Below are 24,569 nucleotides of genomic sequence, written 5' to 3'. Positions count from 1 at the left end.
CGAGATATCCTAAACTAAAAGTGCAAAAACACCGTTTTTGCCCATATTTGAGGTTGAGGTAGCCTTGCAGATGTTTTCTTTCACCAAAATTAAAGGATGGCATCTTTAAATACAAACCTTCTTTTTTCAAATGGCGTTGAAGTTGCTCAAATATAATTTTTTTCGCGGAGATATCGCATTTTGAAATTTTCATGTTTCTAAATTTTCCTACACCTGAAAATCGATTGAGATAATACGTGGGGGTTGGTGGATTAGGAGTTAAGTGGTTAAGCCTGTTTGTGTTATGAGACATCAAGAAAAATAAGATTTTTTTCAAGAAAGATATGTGACTAAACTCACTGTCTCCAGGGTTAAGTGGGTTAGCCTGCTTGCGGTATGGTAGGGGTTAGGGCTGTGTGTGACTCGGTACCCGTGGGTTAGATACATATTTACATACGGGGAATGCAGCTGGAGTGACAGTCCTTGGCCGGATATAAATTCGGGTCGTTTCGGTAACGTAGAACCGACTGTCGTGGAAACGCTTCTACTTTCGTCATATCGGTTGCCTGCATCCCTTTCCCTTGCAATGGTATCACAAAGATGAACTTGATTTCTTCGTCCAAGTGGGCCCACTCTTTGGGCAACTAATTACCTACTTAAAAGAAAATATGCTTTAATTTACGTAATAAGGGGTCTACCCCTAACCTCTTAGAATTTTCAAGAAGTTGGATTTTTTTACATTATCTTAAAGTATAATATCTTAAAAATTTTGTATGAAAATTTGAAACGAATCCGATAAATACTTTTCGAGTTATTCAACAATTAACAAAGGACGCTCGGGCGCTCCGGAGCGTTTGCAAAACTTTAAATGCGTTTTTCTCAAAACTATGTTTTTTTTTGAACTGGTGATCACTGTAACTACCGCTTGGTAGATTTCAATAAAATTTATACTGCTTTTGAAAAACATAAAAAACTCGTGCCTGATCCAAGAATTTTTTTTTTCAAAAATTTCGATTTTTTAGACAATCGGACCGGAAAATATGAAAAATATTTCCTAAGGCCGCCATATTGTTAATTTGGAAAAAAAGCTTCGATCAGGCACATGATTATCTATTAATAAAACTAATTTCTCTTGTCCGATGATGAATCTCCAAGGACTAGTGATGATCACCGCAAGGGACTTCTGGAGCAACCGGCTCCACACAAACAGCGATAACTTTTACAATTATTAATATTTTTCTTTTTCGAGTCAAGTCGAAGCGTGATGTATTAATGCTATGTTTTTATTTTTGTAAAATGAAACAATTGACTAGCAAAAAAAGTATTGAAAATCATAATTTTTTTGGACCTCTGACACCCCTAAGCCCTTATTTAGACCAACTACAACTACAATTTCAAAATACTTTAAATATTATTTCGTATTTTATACCGCAAAGAAAACTATGTATATATAGGTGTAATTTATTCTCGAAGTGCTCGCTGGTGCAGTGTGCAGCGGCTGCCTGTACCGATGGTTGTTGATGGTGAAAAAATGCATATAAAATTATAAAAATTCTTACGATTCCTTTGCCGCCAATTTGCCCTTTTGCCAAGCAGCAAAATATCGTGATATTTTTTCATTTCGTTTGCCTAAAAAATACATCTTAATTACTACCTTTGGGTGTTATGTACCCACAGAAGTTACAACGCTACTATTATAGTAGATGTGTCACCCCGAGCCACTTCTTAAAACAGTTTTTATGACAATATCTGCTTTTCTTATAAAACTGTTATGTACCCCAAAACATTCAGAAATACATATGTAAATCAAAATTAACACATCGGTCGATAAGTCTGGATAAGAAAATAACATTTTTTTCAAAAATTCTTTTTTATTCATCAATGTATGTAGTCCCCTTTGGCGATAATACAATCATTCCAACGAGTTTGTAGCTTTTCTATGCCTGTTTTGTAGAACATTTATCTTTGACCTCAAAATACGCTTCAGTTTTAGCGATAACTTCCTTATTTGATTGAAATTTCATTCCCTGGAGTATTTTTTTGAAGTCTGAAAACAGCAGTAGTCGCTGGGGGCCAGATCTGGATTATACAGTGAGTGGGAAAGCAATTCGAAACGTAATTCGTGCAATTTGACCATCGTTTCCATCGATTTATGACACGGTGAATTGTCTTGGTGAAAGAGCATGTTTTTCTTCTTCATATGAGGCCATTTTTCTGCGATTTTCTTCTTCAATTGTTCCAATAATTCACAGTAATAATCAGAATTAATTGTTTCGCCTTTTTCCCAAAATACCGACGCCATAACCTTTTCAGCTGACTGTTGCGTCTTTGGTCGCTTTGGACGGCTTTCACCGGGTCCAGCCCACTCAGATGATTGCCGTTTCGACTCTGGTGTGTAGTGGTGGATCCATGTTTCATCCATTGTCAAATATCGACGAAAAACTCAGACTTATCCTGCTTAATAATGTCTAAACAGCGATTTGAATCATGAATTCGTTGTTGTTTTTGTTCCGGCGTTAGCAAACGTGGCACCCATTTCGACAACAGCTTTTTCATACCCAAATATTCGTGCAAAACAGTGAACGCACAGCTTTTTGATATCTTCAGGATGCAAGTTCACTTTGCGATTGCCCCTGATGATTTTGAGGGTTTTTTCAATATTTTCTGGAGTAACTGCCTCATTTGGACGACCAGGACGTTCAGCATCATCGGTGTCTGTACGACCACGTTTAAAGTCAGCATACCATCGTTTGATGGTTGTTTCCGATGGAGAAGAGTCCGGATAACGTTTATCAAGCCATTGCTTTGTTTCAATGGTATTTTATTTTTCATAAGAAAACAATGATAAATCAACACAAGAAATAGCATTGAATTCAAAATGGCAAAAGTAGCGTCACTTAAAGTACTGTAACTTGGTAAATAATTACCCAAATGTCTTGAAATTTTGACAATGTACCTTTAAAGGTTAACACTATTAAACAACAAAATCGATATGGTATTAGTGACGCCATCTAGAGGTCAGGCCCGGGACTTATTGACCGCTGTGTTACATCTTAACTTTTAACAAATTAAATGTAATTAAGGTTTATGCTTTATAAAAACAAATGGTCCCAATAGTCTTAGATTATGAATTATCGCAATTCCACTGTACATATTTAGTTTGTATTTAAATGGAAGTAAATTCTTCTATTTATAGTTACATTTCTTGAATTAGCTTAAGAAAAGTTTCAAATCACACTGCAAGAACGTGACTTATTTTAGCAAAGCAAAAATTATATACCTTAAAGAGCAAAATAAAACGAAAATACCCCAGGATATCTATTTATACATATCTAAACATTATTTCCATTTGCATACATAATTTAGAGGAAGACGCTAATAAAATTGCAAGCAAGTTTTATCAAGGCGAAATCTTAGAAAATCCGTCTAAAATGTCACACAGCTGAGTAACTTGACTGTAGTTTAACAGAATATGTGAGTGCACTGGCACTTGTGTTGACAAGTATGTGTGCGGACTGACAACACCTGGTGCGGAGCATAGCCGAGCGTGCAAGAATTCTGCCACCGAAATGTTGAATATGATTTATGTATGTACAAATGTATGTGCGCCTTAAATATTTTATGACTACTTATATGCTACGCCAACGACTACGTTGATTGAAAACGTTGCCTGTGTGTGTGTGTGGTGCACGTGTGCAGCACCTAACAGTATGCAAATATAAATGCTGAGAAACAAAACTGTTAAACGGTTGTTTTAAATGAGGTGAAACTTGGTACGGCACCCACAACATGTAACTTTGTGTATTATTATTTACAACTTTTCATCAACACGTAGATGTGTAATTTGTATTTTGTATGTAAAATTTATTTTGGGAAAAATAAAAGTGGTGTGCAAATAGAAATAGTAAAGAAAGATGGAATGCATAGACATACAAGAACGAAAGTGAATTAATAACGAAGGCTGAGTAGAATATTTAGTATTTAACCAAATGTACGCAAGAGTGTGGTATTCTTCCCATGGATATTTATGGATATTCATGTACGTTTTGCTATTTTTACTGTGCTTATTATCTTTGTTGCTATGAAAAAGCTCCTCATAAAAACAATCATCAAGACGCACAAAAAGGAATTGTAGGCGCCAATTATTTATTTTTTTTTATATATTTTTTTTATTATCTTTGTTGCACTATAAAGCTTCAGTTCATGTTTTTATTGTACTAATAAAATGTTAATTAAATTAAATAAATAAATACTAAAGTAAAATATGCCTGGAGGATCCAGAAACTTAGGTGGGGTTTGTTTTTAAACAACTTGAACGTTTTTATGAGGTAAGTAGGTGTGTCTTCAAATTATTTGTTTAAACTGGAATTACCGAATTTTAATATTCTGTTTTTTATGTTGTAACATAAACTCGCGTGCCTAAAAATCATTTGGTTAAATCGGAATAACCCAATTTTAAAACTAGGCTAAGTAAAAATGTGTGATCTTCTTATTTTGTTGATGAAATTGACATAATTGGGAGTATCAGATTTTGTTAAAATATGCGCGGTTGTATGGTTTATCTTCAATTTCTGGGCCATAGAATGAGTGCTGTCAAGTGATTTTAATGATATATTTGGTTGTTGGATGGTTCTCCTTATTTTATTGCATTCGATACTGTATTGGCTCCTTATAGAGCATAAAGGTTTTTGTACGACTGCGTTGGGTTCCGAGACATAGAGATATTGAAGGAAATTGCAAGGCAAATGAGCTAGTCTGAAAATGCTCTAAGTGCTCGTATCGAAGTTCATACCTGTGTTAGGCAAGGATGTGTATTATTTCCACTCTTGTTCAACCTAGTCCTGGACCTTGCAAAGTGACAAGCATGTGCGATCAGCAGGGGCATTTCCTGGGGTTTATCCAGCTGGCTTGAAGATCTAGACTACGCAGACAACATTTGTTTACTATCGCCCAACTACCCAGATGCATCAGCTAAACTAGAAGCGGTATGCCATGCTGTAGCACGAACAGGTCGAAGAATTAAGATAGCAAAGACTAAAGTAATGCGGAGTAATACCACCGAAACGCAAGCCCTTCAAATTGCCACCACGCCGCTTGAAGATGCAGATGCATTTTGCTACCTTGGGAGCATAATTTGAAAAAACGGCGGATCAACAACTGACATACGCAACCGAATATCTATGGGACACGTTGCATTTGGCATGCTAGACATTGGCATGGGATCAACCCTCTTCTCCAGGCAAACAAAACTGGAACTATTTGATGTCACCGAAAAGTCCGTAGTGCTGTATGGTTGTGAAACATGGAACTTAACAACAAGCATATCACAGTCATTGCAATCCTTCCCAAACCGTAGCCAACGAAAGATAATGTGGATATTCTGGCCTGATATTATTAGCAACAATGATCTTTGGGCGACTACCGGGCAAACATCAGTTTCCAGAGAGAGAGCATCTCGAAGATGGTGGTGGCTACCGGTTAGGTAACTGTTAGGTACATACTCTTCTAGGAGGATAGGTGTATTTTCTCATAAATACTGCAGAAGTGGTAGAGACGAGGAAGAGGAATAAAGAGTAGAGCACTTTCATTGTAATTGTCCAGCCTTAGCTGGTAGTAGGATAAAGTGCTTAGGAAAACACCTTTTTTGACTCTCTTACGGAACTACCCGGTGTTGGGATAGAACCTATCCTACGCTTCATAAGAGCATCCAAATGGATCCATGATAAATAAACACTAAGGTACCCGTGTTACACAGTGACACCACAACGGACCTGTGTGGCCTAAGTGAGTTGGCTATTCCAAACCCATACAATTTGCTTCAGTAAACCCAAAACTTTCCAGTAACTTTTTTTGAAGTATTGGCTATGCTATTTATGTACGGCGGCATACGGTGTTTTACGACTTGCATATATATGACTATTTCTCTGTTTGCTCTTTTTCAGATAAGACATGGAGGACTACAAATTAACTCAAGAAATTAGCTCATTTATCGCCTCAGAGACTTTTCCTGAGACTAATTTAAGGGGTTACATACAGTTAAAAGGGCGAAAAAAGCGAATTTTCGAGACTTTTTTCTGAGAAAACTTAAATTTATTTATATAAAAATTTGTACATATATTATGTTATCTTTTAACTGAATTTTAAGACTATATTAGTAAAAATATTTATTTGGAAAGGAGCTATAGCTGATCTCCGGGAGCTCCTCTCAAAAAAGACGTTTTGCAGTGCCCACTATATCTCTAAATTGGATCCTCTGAAATTAAAAAATCAAACAGATTTCGTTATAGTAATGTTAAATCTAGTAATTAATCGAAGGAATAAGCAAAAAAAATTTGGCGGTTTCTCAAAACAAAAATCAAGTTTTGACCAAAATTTCGGCCTTAAATTGTTTATAAAAAAATATTTATCGGTGAGAAAAAATCTTTGATTAACTACTAAAAAATATATTTAAGAAGCTTGACTTTAAATGAATCATTTTGAAAAAAAAACGCATTTAAAATTTGCCTGGTACTTTCAGGCACTCTGAAACGCCTTTTCAAATTTGAGTGCAACTTCAAAAATATTCACCGGAACGATATTAAATTTTCTGTGCGTATTCTTAAATACATGTACATTAAGAAAAGAAAATTGAGTTTTTGAAAATTCTAACTGTACACAACCCCTTAAACGCTTCGTACATGCGCCTAAAAATCCCATTTATTTGCTCTATTAGATTCAAGAAAAATGTATAAAATATTGAAAATGGTGTTAAAACTAAATGATACGTGTAAAAAAAATATTATTTCCTTATATAAAAATTCGCGTAAAAAATCATCATCAGTAGATTATTCTAGTTATTAACGGCTACTGTTGGTTTTTCGTTTCAACAAAGTCGGTGATGAGCGACTGTTTTATGTTTTCTCGAGTTCGTGGTGCAAAATGAATAACTTTATCGGAAGACTAATTGTCGCAAATGGCAGCGTATGTCGGCCTTATTTGACACTTCATAGACAGCTACAATACAGACAATAAGTGGAGCATCTAAGGGGCAAAATAAAGATATTCACAACTAAAAATTATTTATCTAGTAAAAAAATTACTCAGAAACAAAATTGGATGCTTAATTTTGCGCCATCCTGTACAGTGTAACCTCTCTTATCGGACATCTCTATTAGCCGGACAACTCTCTTCAGCAGACATGTTTTTCTATTCCAAATCGTATGTATCTGAATATACATACCTTTTAAGTGTTGACTTCGCTTCAACGGAGAAAATCTGACTGACGGTGAGTGTACGCCCAAGAGAGGTTTCGATGTATATACATTTGGCTCGTACATTCTTTTTGAGCATTAGGCCGAGTTCCTTTTTCTATTTGTGATGTGCCTTTTGATGTTTTCCACAAATTTGCTGGTAGAACTGTACAATGATTATAATATACGCACTTTTTGTCAGTGTCTCCGTTGTTTTCTGCCTAATAAATCTCCTCTATGCCAGTCTTGGTTGTCCTAAGTATTTATTTTTACACCACCAGGGTAGGACTGGGCCGTAGAAACTATGGCCTGCTTGCTCCCATTTTGCGCAACTATTGAATGCGGTTAACCTTCACTATGCAAGAAAAAGTGTATAAATTACAACAATAAATATTAACATCTACTTCAATTTATCAAACAATATTTCTTAACGGCCTTAACACTTGAAAACTTGCAAAAAAAAAGATAGCTTCGAAAATGGAATACCGCATAAAAAATAGAAACAAATGGTGCACTTTTTTCTACTGCATTGCGCTTTTGGCGACATGCATTCAAGCGAGCAGCCAAACAACTAGCAACTACCAGTTAGTAGCCTTCACTTTCCGCCTCAACTCACCCATGTGGACGTAATTCATTTTACGCTCTTCGACCAAAGGCCATTACGTTGCTGTGACGAGAAGCCGTTTGGACCATCAAACGAGCTGCTGCCGCAGCATACATTGTGAGCGGGTAATGAATTAATATAAAAAAGTAGTGGAAAAGTGGAAAAAACAAAAGGAAATAAGCTACTTAACAAGCAAAACCGAAACAGAAAAACAAATTAAAAAAATGACAAAAAGTCAACTGCGGTAGAACCGAAGAGGAAATGCGCATGCAAATGCAGTACCGTAGGTGGTCAAGGCAAAGTAATTGGAAAGTGTTTGCTCTGGCATCCGTGTGCATGTGCAGGTGTATGCGAGTATGTAAATTGCGGTATCTGGCTTGCCGACTTGGCGGGCAAACAAGCGGCCAAGCAACCAATCAGTCAGCCAAGCAATAGCAGCAGCAGATCTGTAACTTAATTGCGGTTGTTGTGTCTTTGCCTGCGAATAACTTTCTGCGCTTATTTGCATATCTCGCTTTCGCTTCAACCATTCGTCCTTATATGAATTGCCAGTTGGTCGAGGTGCACGTTAAATTCCGTTTAAACTGTATTTAGACACAAATCTACCTTGAGGAAAACTCTACTAGTGGAGCCACATGAATGCACTTCGAGGGAATTTGGAGCAAATACTTTTTATTTTGTGGTATTTCTTTTTTTTTTAGCTTATTAAGCTACAGTTAATTTATCGCTAAATATTTCATGTTGCTTTCCACTACATTTTATATTTTTCTCTTTAAGCTATCACTGCTATTAACATTTACTTAATAGTACTTTTAACATAAATTCTCTCTTAAACGGTAAGTACCATTAATTTGTGAGTTATTCTGTTAGTAAGTAAGATCGGTAAAAATAAGCATTAGTTTTAAGGGGTTACATGCGTCCAGAATTTTCAAAAAATCGATTTTTTTTTTACAGATTATTATTCTTTATAGTTTTTGGCGTGTTTCTGTGGAAGTCGATTGTAAAAGTTCCCCATAGAAACAAAGTTATGCTAGAAAATCTAACTACCCGACAGGAGCTTGGCACGTACGAATCAAGGCTATGAAAGCAACAAAAGAGGCCAGAATATCTCGTCGATTGAAAAAAAAAATAAACAACAACAATTGCTTGCTGATCAGGAAGGCATACAATATGAAGCTGAAATGGGAAATTAGACGTAAGTTAACAAAATAAATTAAAAAATTCATTTTAAGTTCTTGCTCTTGACCTCGAGCGAAATGAACTTGAAGGATTAAACTCGTTTTTCTCGAAACTACTTTTTGCGGCACGGTCTGCACGATAACTCATACAGTTTTTAATATTCTTTTATATTTATTTTTCGGGTTTTTTAATATTCCAAGGGGTTTTCTCTATAGATTTATAATAATTTTTGTTAAAAAAATTTGTAAACATAATTAAAGTGTGACATTTATCACGTAAAACGCATACTTTTTTAAAATGCCGTAAATTGAATACTTTTCGTAAAACAAAAATCCGACTCGACAAATTATAACTACAACTTTATTTTACTGGACTGGACAGTGTTTAGACAGACATTAAACGACATTCACCGGGAGACCGTCACAACCTTCTTAAGCTCCCGTCCACTGAATGCCGTAATCGGAGTCCAATCATCATCTATAGCAGATGAAGAGCTCCAGTTTCCTCGTGAGACCCGCGTAACACTGGCACAATTACGTTCTGGATACTGTAGATGGTTAAACTCCTACTTATCCAGAATTGGCCCCGACATACTAAACTATGTCCGGCATGTGAAGGCACCCCGCACGACACTAACCACCTTTTCACACGCCCTTTAAAACTCACTCATCTAACACCCCTCTCCTTCAGGACCGAGCCTGTCGAAACAGCGAGTTTCCTGGGCCTACCTTTAGATGAGCCACACGAAGACGCGCGGTGATACATCCTACACTGACAGGGCTTCTATTAATGTCAAAAGAACAACAACAACTACTTTTTTTTAAAATAATTTTTTTTACTTTTTACAGATCCATCAACATTTCAAGGAGAAATGATGCAGACCGTGGAGCAACTTTGTTTTCATTGTACTTTTGGTCACACTTGATTTTTTATATACAGGGTGCGCCATCTTTTATGTCAGTATGTATACGCAAAATAACTTTGTCATTTACTAACCGATCGACTTCAACATACATGTTTTCGATACGTGAATTCAGTACAATTTCAACCATGGATCGCCTCACACCGAAACAACGCCCCGAAAAAGTGAAGCTATACATCGAAAATAGTCGTTCTACTGTTCTAACTTGACGCGCATATCCCAAAAAGTATCGCGGCAAAAAGACACCGTCTGGCAACACCATCTTTTTGAGCACGGAACAGTAGGAGATCGTCAACATGCCGCTCATCAACGGCCAAGACGTTCCAAAGAACTTGTTGAAGCAGTGAGGGAGAGCCTTGCCCAGAAACCAACAGTGTCGCGCCCAGCATTTTGGCGTCAGTGAAACCACAATGCAGTGCATTCTAAAGGATGATTTAAATTTGTTTCCGTACAAAGTGCAATTGACCCAAAGAATATTGCTGACAGACCATTCACGTCGCTTGCAATATGGCCAAACAGTCGCTCGAATGGTTGACACTGAACCCAATTTTTGGAAGCAAATTTTAAAGACTGATGCGGCACATTTTGACCTCTCTGGCAGCGTGAATAAACAAAATTGCCGCATTTTGGGAACTGAGAATGCACACGAGATCCATGAAACGCCATTGCATGACCGGAAAGTAACTGTTTGGGCCGACATTTGCGCCAAAACCATCATTGGGCTGTATTTTTACCGAGAAAACGAAACGGTCGATGGAAACTGATATCGATGTCTGCCTGCTAATGCGTGAGAAAGGTTTAGACGGTTACTGGTTTCAACAAGACGGTGCTCCATGCCACACTGGGAATGCAACAATTGAGTTTCTGCAACGAAAATTTCCGGGACGTCTAGTGTCAAAAATAGGTGACATCGACTGGCCCTCCAGATCATCTGAATTAACCCCCCCGGACTTCTTTTTGTGGGGTTATCCGAAAAGTAAGGTTTACGCCAACAAGCCGCAGACTATTGACCAGCTTAAGGCAATTATTCCTGCTGAAATTAACGCTATTAAACCCGAAATGCTTGACAAAGCGATGACAAACGCAGAAAAAAGATCGCTATTGTATTCAAAAAATAGTTTTAATAAATTGTAAATAACCAAACCAAATATAAATATTTCACTTATATAAATCAGTTTTTTTTTCGAAGTTATGCAATGTTTTCATACCGACATTAAAGATGGCGCACCCTGTATTTAATTCTCTTGTGGTGAAAAGTGGTAGGTATTGGAAAAGGGGTCATATCACTTCTCATATAAACTGAAATTTTCAAATCGCTTTTCTCCGCAACTACAAAATCTAAGATAATGAAATCTGATACAGTTATACAAAGTATTCCTCCATTATCCCACCAGAGCTCTGCGTAGCTCGGAGTTCTTCTATGTTGGCCTCTCTAAATCTCTTTGTGCTCGAAATGCTCCTATTACTAGGGAACCCTTATTGGATGTAATAAAATCTCAAAATTTAGTGAAATAGATTTTTCATGTTCAAAAATCGCCTATAGAAATTTCTGAATATTTATTATAAATAGTTTAATTGTACTTCTCTTTTTTAATGCCTATTAACTTTAAAATATGTCCACTTAGCCTTTAAGAATTTATTAAATTCATTGGCCTAATAAATAAACAAATCAATTGGCAAAAGCTGTTTTATGGTGAATAGTGGTACGTATTGGAAAGGGGGTGTGGCACCTCCTATACAAACTTAAAACGTATATCTCATGAATTGAAAACAAAACTGAAATTTTTTGTCTCTGGAATAATTAGAAAAATGCGTTTTGAGAATAACCGGATTAGTTTAAAAATATCTCGAAATACCAGGATTAGGGTATTTGGCTAATATTGGCATTCAATGTACTTTTGTTTATAGGTGTATTTATTTAAATAGATTTATACCACCCATATTGAATAAAAAGTTTCACTTTTGTATGTTTGAGTTCTCATCAAAATCTACGGTCCTATTCGGCTTGAAAACAGCACGTAGCGCATTCACTACTTCAACGAAATTGAAAACCTTATTGGTGGTAAAAATGTAATACGTTTTACATATTAAAGGGCAGCGGATTAGATAGATTGGCCACATCATAAGAATGCACAGCGAAAGAATCCAAAAAAAGGGTGTTTACTTTGCGTCCAATTGCAGGAAGAAAGAGAGGCCGACCAAGAAAGAGATGGCCTGATGATGTCGAAGCAGACTTAAAAGCGATGAAAGTTCGTAATTGGAGAAATGAGGCAACAAAAAGACTGAATTGGAGGAGGATTGTTGATAAAGCAATGGTCCGCCAAATACTGTGAAGCTACCAGAGAGAGAGAGAGAGAGTTCTCATCAAGTTAAGTGAAGTGCTGTTTTCAATTTCACACTGTGGTCTATTTCTAGATGCATATACATACAAGTAATATAGGGTGGGCCATGTAAAATTTGCTTTTTGAATCGGCTATAAAAAAAAACTAATCAATATTTTTTCAAACTTTCCCTTTTATTTTTGAAGATTGAACATTGAATAAAGAATAATATCGTTCAAATGACTGCCACGACTGGCTTTACAGTAGGCCATTCGATCAACCCAATTTTTAAGCACATTTTCGATTGTTTGGGCTCCAATTTCATGAATGGCAACTTCGATTTCGTGTTTTGAAGCATCAATCGTCTCTGGATGGTTCGCATAGCATTTGTCCTTAACGGCTCCCCACAAAAAATAGTCCAACGGGCTTAAATCACAGCTCCGAGGCGGCCAATTGATATCGGCATTTCGGCTGATTATTCGGTTTTTAAAAACGGTAGCCAAAAGTTCGAGTGTAACTTTGGCAGTGTGACAAGTAGCACCGTCCTGTTGAAACCAAATGTCGTCCATGTCATCCTCTTCAATTTTTGGAAACAACTCGTTGAGCATGTCACGGTAACGCTCGCCATTTACTGTAACCGCGGCTCCTCGCTCATTTTCGAAAAAAATGGCTCGATGATGCCGCCAGATCAAAAACCGCACCAAACAGTTACTCGATGTGGATGCATTTGCTTCTCTACAGTCACGTGTGGATTTTCTGAGCCCCAAATCCGACAATTTTGCTTATTGACGTAGCCACCGATGTGAAAATCAGAAAAGAAGAAGAAGACTCACCACTTTGGAAATAGGTTTTCAATATTTCCTAATTTTGTTCAAGCGTATAGCGTCCCATTTCGTAAATGTCAAACCTTTAAGTAAATCATGAACACATTTGTCATGTCATTTGTGTTACCATTATCAAAAAAATAGGTGGTTCAAAAGGCAAACGCTATATGGCCCACCCTGTATGTAAACGATGATTGAGTGCGCCACTTCATGGGCAGCCTCAAAGTTTGTGTGCTTCACAAAAAAAAAAAAAATTTGGGTTCATCCCTTCAACAACTTCTCTACAGTTTTAAAGAAAATAAATAGTTCATAGCACAAATAGCTCACACACACCTTTCCGAAACTCGCGAAGAAACGACGGCTTTTCAATTTTGCACGTAATGCTTTTTGTAAGCTTTCAATTTTTATGAGTTTTCTCGTATACATTTCGCATTTGCTCGTTGTAGGCTTTCAATGCAATTGAGCATAAATCAAAAACCCCACTCCACTGCCATCGACCTCGTAACTCAAAGTGAAATTTAATAACTTTTAACAACACAAAGCACGCCAAATAAATCTTTAAGTGCAATATCATTAAAAAGGGAGCCCTAAAAGTCGGCAACATTGACACAACCAGCAACTTTAAATTCCACAAAGCACAGCGGCAGCGGCGAGTTGACCGAACAGCTGACCAACAAGGCAGCAAAAGCCAGTCGTTATTATTATTACGTTTTTTTCTCTTCTCAGTTTTGTGGGTGCAACTGGCGCAGCCACTACATAAAGAACCAGTGCAGAGCTGAGCTGGTAAGGCATGTGCGAATGTTGTTGTTGCACTTTCGAGGCTGCTACTGCATGCAAGTGTATAGGTATAGAATATATATATATAACTATACATATCTAAGCTATAGATTATAGTTTTTCAGCATACATTTTGATTAAACGTGCCAGATGTACCACAAGCTGTTGTAAAACTCAAGGCACACACACACACACGCATATGTATATGTGCACACAGAGATTTTACCAAAATTACAAGTACTTTTAGGCATAAAATCGCATAGTATTTTTAGCATTGTTCTGCATGTAACCATAAGTATGAGTGTGTGCGTGGAAGCGAATGCATATGTATGTGTGTTTGCTAGTGTAGGTGTTTTTTTTTTTTTTTTTTTTTTTTTTTTTTTATGAGGAGGAAGCATCGAAAGCCTTACCCCGTCAGTGTGGGACTTTAACCCGAACTAAACCTCCTACCGTCAAAGTACCGATCCCCCCGGTACTACCGTCAAGTATTTCGTCGGGAGGCGGTTTGAGCGTTGCACTCAACGTCAGTTACTGTTCTGATGCAATATGTCACAAGCTGCATCTGCCTATTACCACCACTGTTAGGTCATATCAGAAGACAACCACCCCTGTCGGATCTATACGCCCCCTCCCCCCATGTCCCTGTTCGTTACCATAGGAAAGCTAGTTTCTAATAGTGGTATCGTCAGTTTACCTGTGTTTTCATCTCTGGATAGGTGTGCTGCTTCACGTTCTTATTTGACGTTCGCGCATCCTCCTTGCCTGCTCGCTATTTCGAAGTTGCTGCATTATTTCAGCAGCCATGTTTTGGACTTTGCTCCAATTGTCCTGGCTCATCAACATCAGTGGCACTAAATTCTCGGGCGTGATGCTGCTGCCAAGGTTGCCTTCTAGTTTAGCCCTTACTCTTCTGAAGCGGGGACACGTGAGAAGCACATGTTCTGCGTCCTCCTCAACTGCTGGTGTGCACTGCTCGCAGTATGGACTTTCTTCGTGTCCAAAGCGGTGAAGGTACGCTTTAAAGCAACCATGGCCACTTAGGATTTGGCAGACATAGAAGTCTACTTCTCCGTGCTTTCTCTGGAGCCAAGCTTCAACGTTGGGGATGAGACGGTGGGTCCACCTGCCTTTATTTGCACTGTCCCATCGCGTCTGCCATTGGTCCACGCAGCGGTGGTTTATGGATTTTCTCAGTGCCAGCTGATCGCATTGGGCTTGGTTGTTCCTCATACGTCTCATTTCATACATCTCCTGCGCTATCAAGTCGAGTGGGCATAGACCGGCTATGATGAGCGCCGCATCCTCTGAGACTGTCCTGAAGGCAGAGCAGACTCTAAGAGCACACAAGCGGTACGTGGAGTTACTACTTCGTACGTATGAAGCGTGTTGGAATGCATCGCGCCAAACTGTCGCGCCATATAAAAGGATAGACCTCACTACTCCAGCCAGGACCTGTCTTGCCTGCTGCCTTGGTCCTCCAATGTTCGCCATTATTCTAGCCAGGGCTGCTGTCGCAGTCGCAGCTTTGTTGCTAGCGTATTCCAAGTGGTATCGGAAGCTAATTCGATGGTCTACCAAGACGCCTAAGTATTTTATGTATGGCTTTGACTCGATAATGCTGTCCCCAACTCTAATCTTGACCTTTTCAACTCTCTTTCGGCTGCTGATGAGTACGGCTTCTGTTTTATGCGTAGCTAGCTTTAGACCATTCGCGCCTAGCCATCTTTGAGCCGCGCCTATAGCTTGTTGCGCGATATTTACAATTTCCGCGAGCGTTTTCGCGGTTACAACGATTGATATATCGTCCGCGAAGCCAACGAATGTTGCTCTCTTGTGTACCTTTAGTCGCAAAATGCCGTCGTACATAATGTTCCACAGGAGGGGCCCTAGTACGGATCCTTGTAGCACACCAGCTGTGACCTGGTAGTCAACAATTCCGCTGTCGCTGCCGTAACGTAACACCCTATCAGACAGGTAGCTGGATATGATACGCTGTAGATAGGTAGGCACTTGCATCGCGCGGAGGGCGTGTAGTATGTCTATCCATCTGGCACTGTTGAACGCATTTTTGACATCTAATGTTATTACTAGGCAATATTCTTTTGCACCACCTAACCATCGCTTGCCTTCAATTGCCTTTTCCGCAATTACTTTTACGGCCTCTATCGCGTCTGTGGTAGATCGCTTCCTCCTAAAGCCAAACTGGTAGCTTGACAGCTGTCCGTCTACATATATTTCCAGCCGGTTTTTAATCACAAGCTCAAACAACTTACCAATGGAGTCCAGCATACACAGTGGACGGTATTCATTTGGAGCGCAAGCACCTGGTTTTTTTGGTACAAGTACCAATTTTTGTAGTTTCCAGATATTTGGAAAGACGCCTTCTTGCAGGTACACATTAAAAATTCTCGCAAACAAGCACGGGTTTTGCAGCACGGCTTTTTTCAACGCAATGTTTGGAATTCCATCTGGCCCAGGCGCTTTTCGAGACGATAATTTGCTACTTAGTTTGAGCACTTCGGCTACATTTACCGCCGGGATGTTGGTAGCTGGTTCGCTATCTATCTTTCTCACAAAGTCAGGCTGCGGAGGGAAGAGTTCTCGTACAATCTGGTCCAAGAGAATTGGGCATGTTGGTTGTACCGTCTGTTTCATCTTGTTCCGCACTATTTTATAGGCTGAGCCCCATGGGTTATTATTGACGTCGTCACATAGCTCTTTGAACATATTGCGCTTGCTATCGCGTATGGCCAGTTTAAGCGCTTTACGCTTATTTTTGTAGTGTAGGTGTGGGTGTATACTGGTGCGGTTGCACAGCTGTGTGCTTTGGCTCGAAATTGTGCATTTCGTTGAGTGAAAGGTGAAAGCTGCAGCAGGTGAAAATGAAAATGCGACAAATAAAATGTAAGTGAGAAAAAAGTGTTATTTATGGCCTGAAGGTGGGCATACACACACACACACACACGAGTGCGTGTGCAGGTGTGAACAACGACGGTAACAAACAAAAACTTGTGTGCAAGTACTAGTGGAGTGCGATGTGAGAAATTGTAGTTAAAAATATTTCCTATTTAACTTTTTTGGCTTTGTTCTTGAAAGTGTAATTAATTTGTATTTTCTTATGTCCAAATTTGGTTAATTAAAGTCAGTAGTTCGCATTGTTACCGGCACTGGAAGTCCGAAACATTTAAGTAAACAAATTTTAACCAAAAATGCGGCTTCAATCTTATTGTATTATAATATATTAAAGTTTGATCAGTACTGGGTAGTAACCTCGCAAATAACGAATCTTATAATTATTATTTTACAATATTTCGATTTTTTTCCTCTAAAAAATAAATTGAATTTTGACGCCGTACACTCGGCGCTACAGGCAATGTAAAAAATTATAAATAAAGTTTCAGTTTTTCAGCTATATTAATATTTTGGTTCACCTCTTAAGAGGATACGAGGTGAGAAGCAGATTAGAAAGTGTGAATAATGCGGCAAGGTCAAATACTTTGTATAGCTCCGATTACACGGTGCAACACTGAAAATACACCTGACAAATTACACACTGTAGGTTGTTTATATGGTCGAATAATGCATAAAAATATTTTTGTTATTTTTGTTGTACCCTGCAATTTTTATTTATTTATAAAAAACCATTTTTTCAGACTTTGCGCGGTAATCTACGGATATCTCGGTCATTTTTTCACCGATTTTCAATATTTTATGTGTTTTGAAAATGATATTGTCAGACCTTTCAAATGATGTACAACAAGTAATTATTCAAACTAGTTAGTTCTGATTTTTATTTGATTAAACCTGGAGAAAGTGTTTTTTTATCATTTTTTTAACTTTAACAATTTTTTATTGTATAATTTTACTACAAAATTAAAGATGTTTGTTAATATTCTTTGAGTGCATTTATTAACGAAGAAATTAATGTATTACTTTCAATAATCGGACAAAAATTGCGTAAACTACGCTAGTTTTCCGTAAATAGAAAAAAATGCCTTGAATATCTATCCATTTGTGGAACCATAGTTTTTGTCTTTAATGATTATTTACTTGGAAAAATCACTGCATTCTTTCGTAAAATCGATGAAAATGTTTAGCAAAAACGTATTTGCAGGCGTTTCAAAATGATAAGACGCTGTTCAATTAAAGTGCCAAACGTTTTGGGCATTTTCGTTCCACGAGAGAGAAAAAAGATATAACGTAGAGGAAAAGGCGAGAGAGAGAGCTATACCTTATATGTATCTTAGATACATTTTAGGCTATTTTTTCTGAGTTTTTCCCTGTGGTTGTTAATTTCTAGTGAGAAATAACACTGCCTACTTTTTGGCGCTTGTTTGTTGGTGCAAATTTATAGGAAATATATTTTTTGTGCGTACTTTTTGGCGTTATATTTCCTTCAGTAGGCACCTGTTTGAGACGTTTTTCGGTCAAAATTTGTTGGCGTTTATTTTTTGGTGCCTACATTTTGGCGCTTATTTCCGTTTCCTGGCTAGTGCTTGTGCGTACTATAAAGTGCTAACCATACCGGTGTCGGATTTATTGGTATTGCCTTGCGGTAATTTGTGGCGTTGCTGCGGTCCTGGAATCGCTGCGTTTGTGCGGGTGATAAATGCTTGAAGTAGTGCGCGTTGTTGCCACGGTTTGCGTCCGGCGTTTACCTACACCTTACTTATTTAGATATATATTCTTTCTCTTTCTCTCTCTCTCCCTCTCATTCTCTCTCGGGCCTCTCCCTCTTTCTTTGTCTGCCGTGAAAGTTTCACTTCTGTTATGTGCACGCACTTTTTAAATTGAACGAAAGCGGCACTTCTCTCAATTTGGCTAAATTGGTTCAAATGGCAAAATTTTCACGCATAAAGGATATGTGACGCTGATAGAAATTCGCATATGTAACGGAGAAGTGTTGTTTGTATTTGCCTTAACTCTCTACGCAATGCCATTAATCTGAAATTTTTGACAAAAACTAACCTTCTGCGCCAATTACTATGCCACCAGGATTTTGTAGACATATAACACGCAATTACTTTTGCTTTTCTACATTCAAAATCACTTCGTACACTGCCAAATTTCTTGAAATTATTCTTACACTTATTTCTTTTATAAGGAACTTCCCGCTTATTCCTTTTACACTTATTCCACTTCATACGATACAAAACAGCTCTTGCATGGCAATGGATACGGATCAAATGGCCCCATCTTAACAGCCGTGTGAAAGGGCTGAATACTAATTTCTTTCATTTTATGTTTTTTTTAAGCACAGTTAGAGTGCTAAATATTTTATGAAATACTCTATTGCATAATATGAAACTAAAATTCAACTTTAATTAGCTAAGGCAAGGAAATATTACTCGCCAAAGGCACTTTGTTTAATGTGAGATTCACTAAATTTTGCGATTGCTCGCAACTTCAGCGCTGTTGCCAAGCAATTAAAACTTCCAAGCGCTTCAGTGAAGCTAAGCTGGCAGCAAAAAGTTCAGCACGTGAGCTATTTTACGCGTTTTAAGCGAGAAGCAAACTTTTTGGGGCATAATATGCCAGACTTGTACCGGCACCCAACTTTTATAAAATTATTTCAACTTAGCAGAGGAAATTGAATATACACAGTAAGGCAAAAAAGAAATTCTTTTTCTACCAGCATTTCGCTTATGTTGAGCAAAAAAAGGCAAACAATTACAAATAAAAGTTGTAGTCTTTTGAGAATTGCTTCGTCATAAATTTTTGTGCGACTAAGCAATGCACGAATCGTAAGCAAATAAAAAGCGTAGCCCTTTTGTAGAGAAGTGCACATTCATACCCCTACAAATGTCGCGCTATGTTAGGCGCCCGCGTACACAAATCGTCAACAAAATAAAACCAAGATAAAACAAAACGGCAAAATGCAGAAAATGTGTCCAAAAAACGCATTCGTGTAAACGTCCCTCTGACACTGGCAACTGAAATTGAAAACTGAATTCGTTACGCAGAAAACTGTAAATTGAAACTGTCGCCAAAGATTAACGCTCGCCATGGCCTGGTTTTTTGTCAACGCATTTTTCTTTTCATTTCTCATTTTGTTCTCTGCAGTTTGGCTGTGCTGTCTGCCATTTTTGAGGCCTGCCGATTGCTGTCTGCTGCCACTTTACTTTCGATATCTCTTTTGCCTACCGCTTGCCGCAGTGGCTGCTCCACTAGGCGTATGCGTAATATTCAATTTTTTCGTGCAACGATTGGTTATTCATTTTCGTAGTCGTGGGTGAATGTGCGGGTGAGTAAATGTTGTGGGGTGTTGCACGTGCATTCGACAATCTATTTTACAGTGCAATGTGATAATGTGTAAGGGGCGAGACGAAGTGGAGTGGACTACTTTTAGGGCTTTTACTGATAAATTATTTTTTGTAATCTCTGTGTGGAATTTTTAAGGCACAAAATATTTATAAGCAATCAAAGGGATTTGACCGAACTTGATTACATAAAGCAATATTTTAAAATTTAAACTGTAAATGAAGCTTCCCTTCAGAAATTTCAAAAACTCGATTTTTTGTTTTTTCGCTATATCGAAAGTATAGTATCTTAAGAATATACTGCGGAAATTCGCATTATTATAGCTTCTACAGCCCATTAACTAGGTAGAAAGTGGTCCGCGCGCCTCTGTACTTAAAGCTTTACACTCATTAAGTCGAAACGACTTTTTTTGGCCTGGTGTTGTCAAAAAACAAAAAATTTTAATATGTTGTTTTCAACATCAATGGTTATCGCCCGTTCGATGATGTATATTATTATTTAAATTATTTCGTTTTTTTTATTAAAAAACTGAAAAACCCCAATTTTTAGAGTGTTAATTTCAAAACCGCGCCATTTTGTAAAATTTTTTTTCTTTATTCTAGTACATAAGGACATAGCTACAGTCATACTGATAGTAATTTTTTTGTGTTTAAGATAAATAGAAGAGTCAAAATGGACAACACCGACGAGGTCCAATTTTTCAGGAGGGCCAACTTCAGCGTCATTTTTAAAATTATTAAAATTAAAAAAACATTTTTGTTTTTCATTTTTGTAGGTAAAAGAAGTTATATAAAAAGTCTAAAAAATTTATATATCGTTTTTCATTTTTTTATTGTAAAAAATTTAAATATCGTTTTTCATTTTTTTATTGTAAAAAAAAATCCTAAAAATACCCTAAATTTTCGAGCTCTAGACCACCGGGCCCCCTAATTTCTTTAAGAAAATAAAACGCTTTGAATATTTGTTTAGAAATGTGGCAAAGGAGCAAATGAATGTAGATATCAAAAACAAAGTTGGCTGTGTTATTGGATGAAAAGAATATAGGAAAAAATATGAAAATATATACAAATAATTGAAATTTTATAGGCATTTGTCGTAAATATCGCAAAAATTAGTAAAAGGTAATAAAAAAAACACCGAAAACTGTCGGCTAATTCGAGAGACAAGGCAAGCAGAAGAACAAAAAGCAATTTTAAAGGCATTGGAATAGAGAAGCGCGAATTAAAACTATCACTCAAGCTAAAGCTAAAAAAACACATTGTAGTCAAAGCGGCCGCTGTAGCCGAATGGGTTGGTGCGTGATTACCATATTCGGAATTCACAGAGAGAACGTAGGTTCGAATCTCGGTGAAACACCAAAATTAAGAAAAACATTTTTCTCATAGCGGTCGCCCCTCGGCAGGCAATGTCAAACCTCCGAGTGTATTTCTGCCATGAAAAAGCTCCTCATAAAAATATTTGCCGTTCGGAGTCGGTTTGAAACTGTAGGTCCCTTCATTTTGTGGAACAACATCAAGACGCACACCACAGATAGGAAGAGGAGCTCGGCCAAACACCCAAAAAGGGTTTATGCACCAATTATATATATATATGTATAGTCAAAGCTCTGGAAAGTAAAAGGGTAGATAGTCAAGGAGGAGAGCCGAGAAGGGACAGAGAGAAACAGATAGGATCAAGTATATCCTGACAGAGTTAGCTAGTCCTATGAGAATTTTATACATTTTTTTGCAAATCTCCAGCTTGAAAGAACGAATTTTACTAATTCTTATGACATCGGAGCCCAAAATTCATAGCCTTTCTCTAGCAAAGGCAGGGCACTCACAAAGAAAATGCTCAGTGCTATTCGGCTGCAAGACAGGCGGATCACTTCCTCAATGATTTTAATGACCCCATGGGTTGTGCTCTCTAATAATACCGACCATCAACCGCAGACGTTCTTCCAAGTTTTAGAAAAAAGTTCAACAGTTTTCTGTTCGAGCTTGTCACAAAACACTTCGCATTTCTGCAGGGTTCTAAGACGGGCCATCGCTCTTTATTGAAATTGCATACATAATCGCTGATCCAATTCATGAATCCTGTAGTACTGATTGCGATTTTTGGCTCTGGCCCCTGTGGAAAAACTGCTGATCTACAGTTGGCCAATTCATCAGCAATTTTATTTGCTTGAACGCCGCAGTGTCCTGGAATCCATATAAGTACAAACTTATTCCGTCTTCCAATAGAATTAAACTTATTCTTACATTCTTGAAAAATCTTTGAGGTTTGCTGTGCGTTCTCCAGGGCCGTCAGTGCAGCCTGACTGTCACTGAAAACTCCAATCTGTTTTCCGCTCCATCTCCTCTCAAATATCCATTCTGCTACTGTCAGAATGGCAAAAATTTGCGTCTGAAAAACAGTTGGCAATCCTCCCACAGCTTAATGAATTCTTATATAATTTCCCGGGGGATGTTGCTCAAATAGCATCTTTGTGTTCCGCAGTTCCATTTTCTTTCCAGAAACCATATTTATGGAGTTTACACATACATAGCTTTTATTGCTTCCTGCTGTATCTTGAGATCCTTACACTTCTTTGCAGTCTGTATAGTTCCTGACGTGTGAACTCAACCATGACCACCAAACCACAGAGACATAAGTGATGATTGGTCTAATAAGTGCTGGGTATATCCATAGGACCACAGCAGGTTTCACCCGCTATGTTGAGAAATCTTTAATCCGCGATCAACTTTCAGCGAAACATGTGTCCTCTAAGCCAGCATCTTATCCAGGATTAATCATAGACATGGAATCACTCTAATATAAAAATAAACTAATAACTGAAGCTACAGAAACAAATTTCCAAAATGAATTCTTTCGCTTGACTAAAGTAAAATTAAATATCAAAAACTAATTTCTTATACTTTACTATTAACAGAAAAAGTAATTTTAGAAACTCTAAATGCCTTGAAAGCTTCAGTTAAAGAAGATATTCGATAAAAATAAAATTATGGAGACTCAAAATTAATTTTAGACTTACATGTTTTTTTACAACCGCAGAAAAAGGAAACAATCTTCCATTTCCTCTGCGAATGTCCTGTCCTATGGGTAATCCGCTGTTCGAGAGTCTGGAAAAGCTGTCTGGCTTAGATGTCAACAACCTGATAAGCTTCCTGAACTGCACAGACTGGATAGCCGCAACGAGGATGTGGCAACAAAATGGTGCGGAAGCGCTAGTTGGTTTCTGGAAAAATCACCACTTAAGCCAACCAACCAACATGTTTTATGTTGTAGAAGAAAGTTTTGTTCGTTATGACAAAAGGAATCATAATTTTCATGGAGTGGTACCATTTGCCAAGTCACCAAGTCACCAATTCACTTATCGCAAAACGCATTTAACATATTAAAACTCACCTGAAATGTAAACCAATAACTATCCGGTTCATTATTTCATTTTTTTAAGCTGTTACTTTTTATAATTTAAGCCTTTACGTAATTTGTTTTTTTTCACGTACACTCTCCTCTTGTAAATCCTTCAAAGGATTTCATATTAATGACACTGTTTTTACAAAATTGTAAACACGTTTTTCATCTTTTAGAAAGTTGCAGTCAAACATCGCATGCGCTATGAATTCAATTTATGGCTCACACGTGACTAAAACGCGGCATACCTCAGATACCTTTTCACGCTGAAGCAGTTGCACAATATATTATAAAAAAGAGTACGTGAATGAGGTAAAAAGTTAAGCACCACAGTTTTTTCAGAATTTTACCTTTTGCAGCTAATTAGCGTCAATTGCAATTTTTTTAGTTTTTTATTAACATACACGTCTATCATCGTGGTGCTGGCTCATCTTTTATGTCAGTTTCATTTTATGTCATTGGGAAATGCTTGTCTGTAAATGTGTGTGTGATATATGGATTTCTGCTCCCTAATGCGATGATAGGAAGTAAATGAAAAGGTCAATGCACTTTCATTCCTGCAACGTACTTCGAATATTACGCATACGCCTAGTGGAGCACTCACTGCGGGAACAAGTAGGCAAAAGAGACATCGAAAGAAAAGTGGCAGCAGTCAGCAAAATTAAGACTTCTGTCACAGTATTTCCGAGAAATATTAGGATTTACGTGAGCTGGACTGATTTGAAAGTACCAACAAAAATCAAGTTGTTTATAAATAAAATTAAGTTTTAAAAATATTTTTTCCAAAAAATCACCGCAGATGATAGAAGAATGCAAGCTTAAAAAATCTGCATAAGAATGTTGAAATTATTTTTTACCAAAAACAAAATAGTGACAAATTAAAAAGAAAAAAATTAATTGAATGGGTTAACATTTCAAGAAATAAAAAGGTTGAGAAAATGTCTCTCCAAAGATATCTTACCTAAGGCCAAGTCGATCAAGATGTGGCTGAGTTATTCAAGTATTACTTAAACGTATTTTCCAAAAAAAGTGAAAGATAACATAAGGAATGTCATTAAAAATGATTATAGCTCTTGT

General features: G+C 37.5%; 1 protein-coding gene across 1 annotated transcript in view; it reads right to left on the bottom strand.

The window, feature by feature from the left end:
* Positions 1-16,562, bottom strand: part of LOC129247403 (uncharacterized) — a 64,552-nt gene extending 47,990 nt beyond the window's left edge. The window contains exon 1 of the mRNA XM_054886522.1: positions 16,109-16,562. Coding sequence (XP_054742497.1) covers positions 16,109-16,562 — 454 coding nt within the window. The remainder of the gene's footprint in view (positions 1-16,108) is intronic.
* Positions 16,563-24,569: the final 8,007 nt, after the last annotated feature.

Source organism: Anastrepha obliqua, chromosome 5 (genome assembly GCF_027943255.1).
Source record: "Anastrepha obliqua isolate idAnaObli1 chromosome 5, idAnaObli1_1.0, whole genome shotgun sequence".
Taxonomy (NCBI): Eukaryota; Metazoa; Arthropoda; class Insecta; order Diptera; family Tephritidae; genus Anastrepha; species Anastrepha obliqua.
The sequence above is the reverse complement of the archived record's forward strand: the minus strand, read 5'-3'. Positions and strand labels throughout refer to the sequence as shown.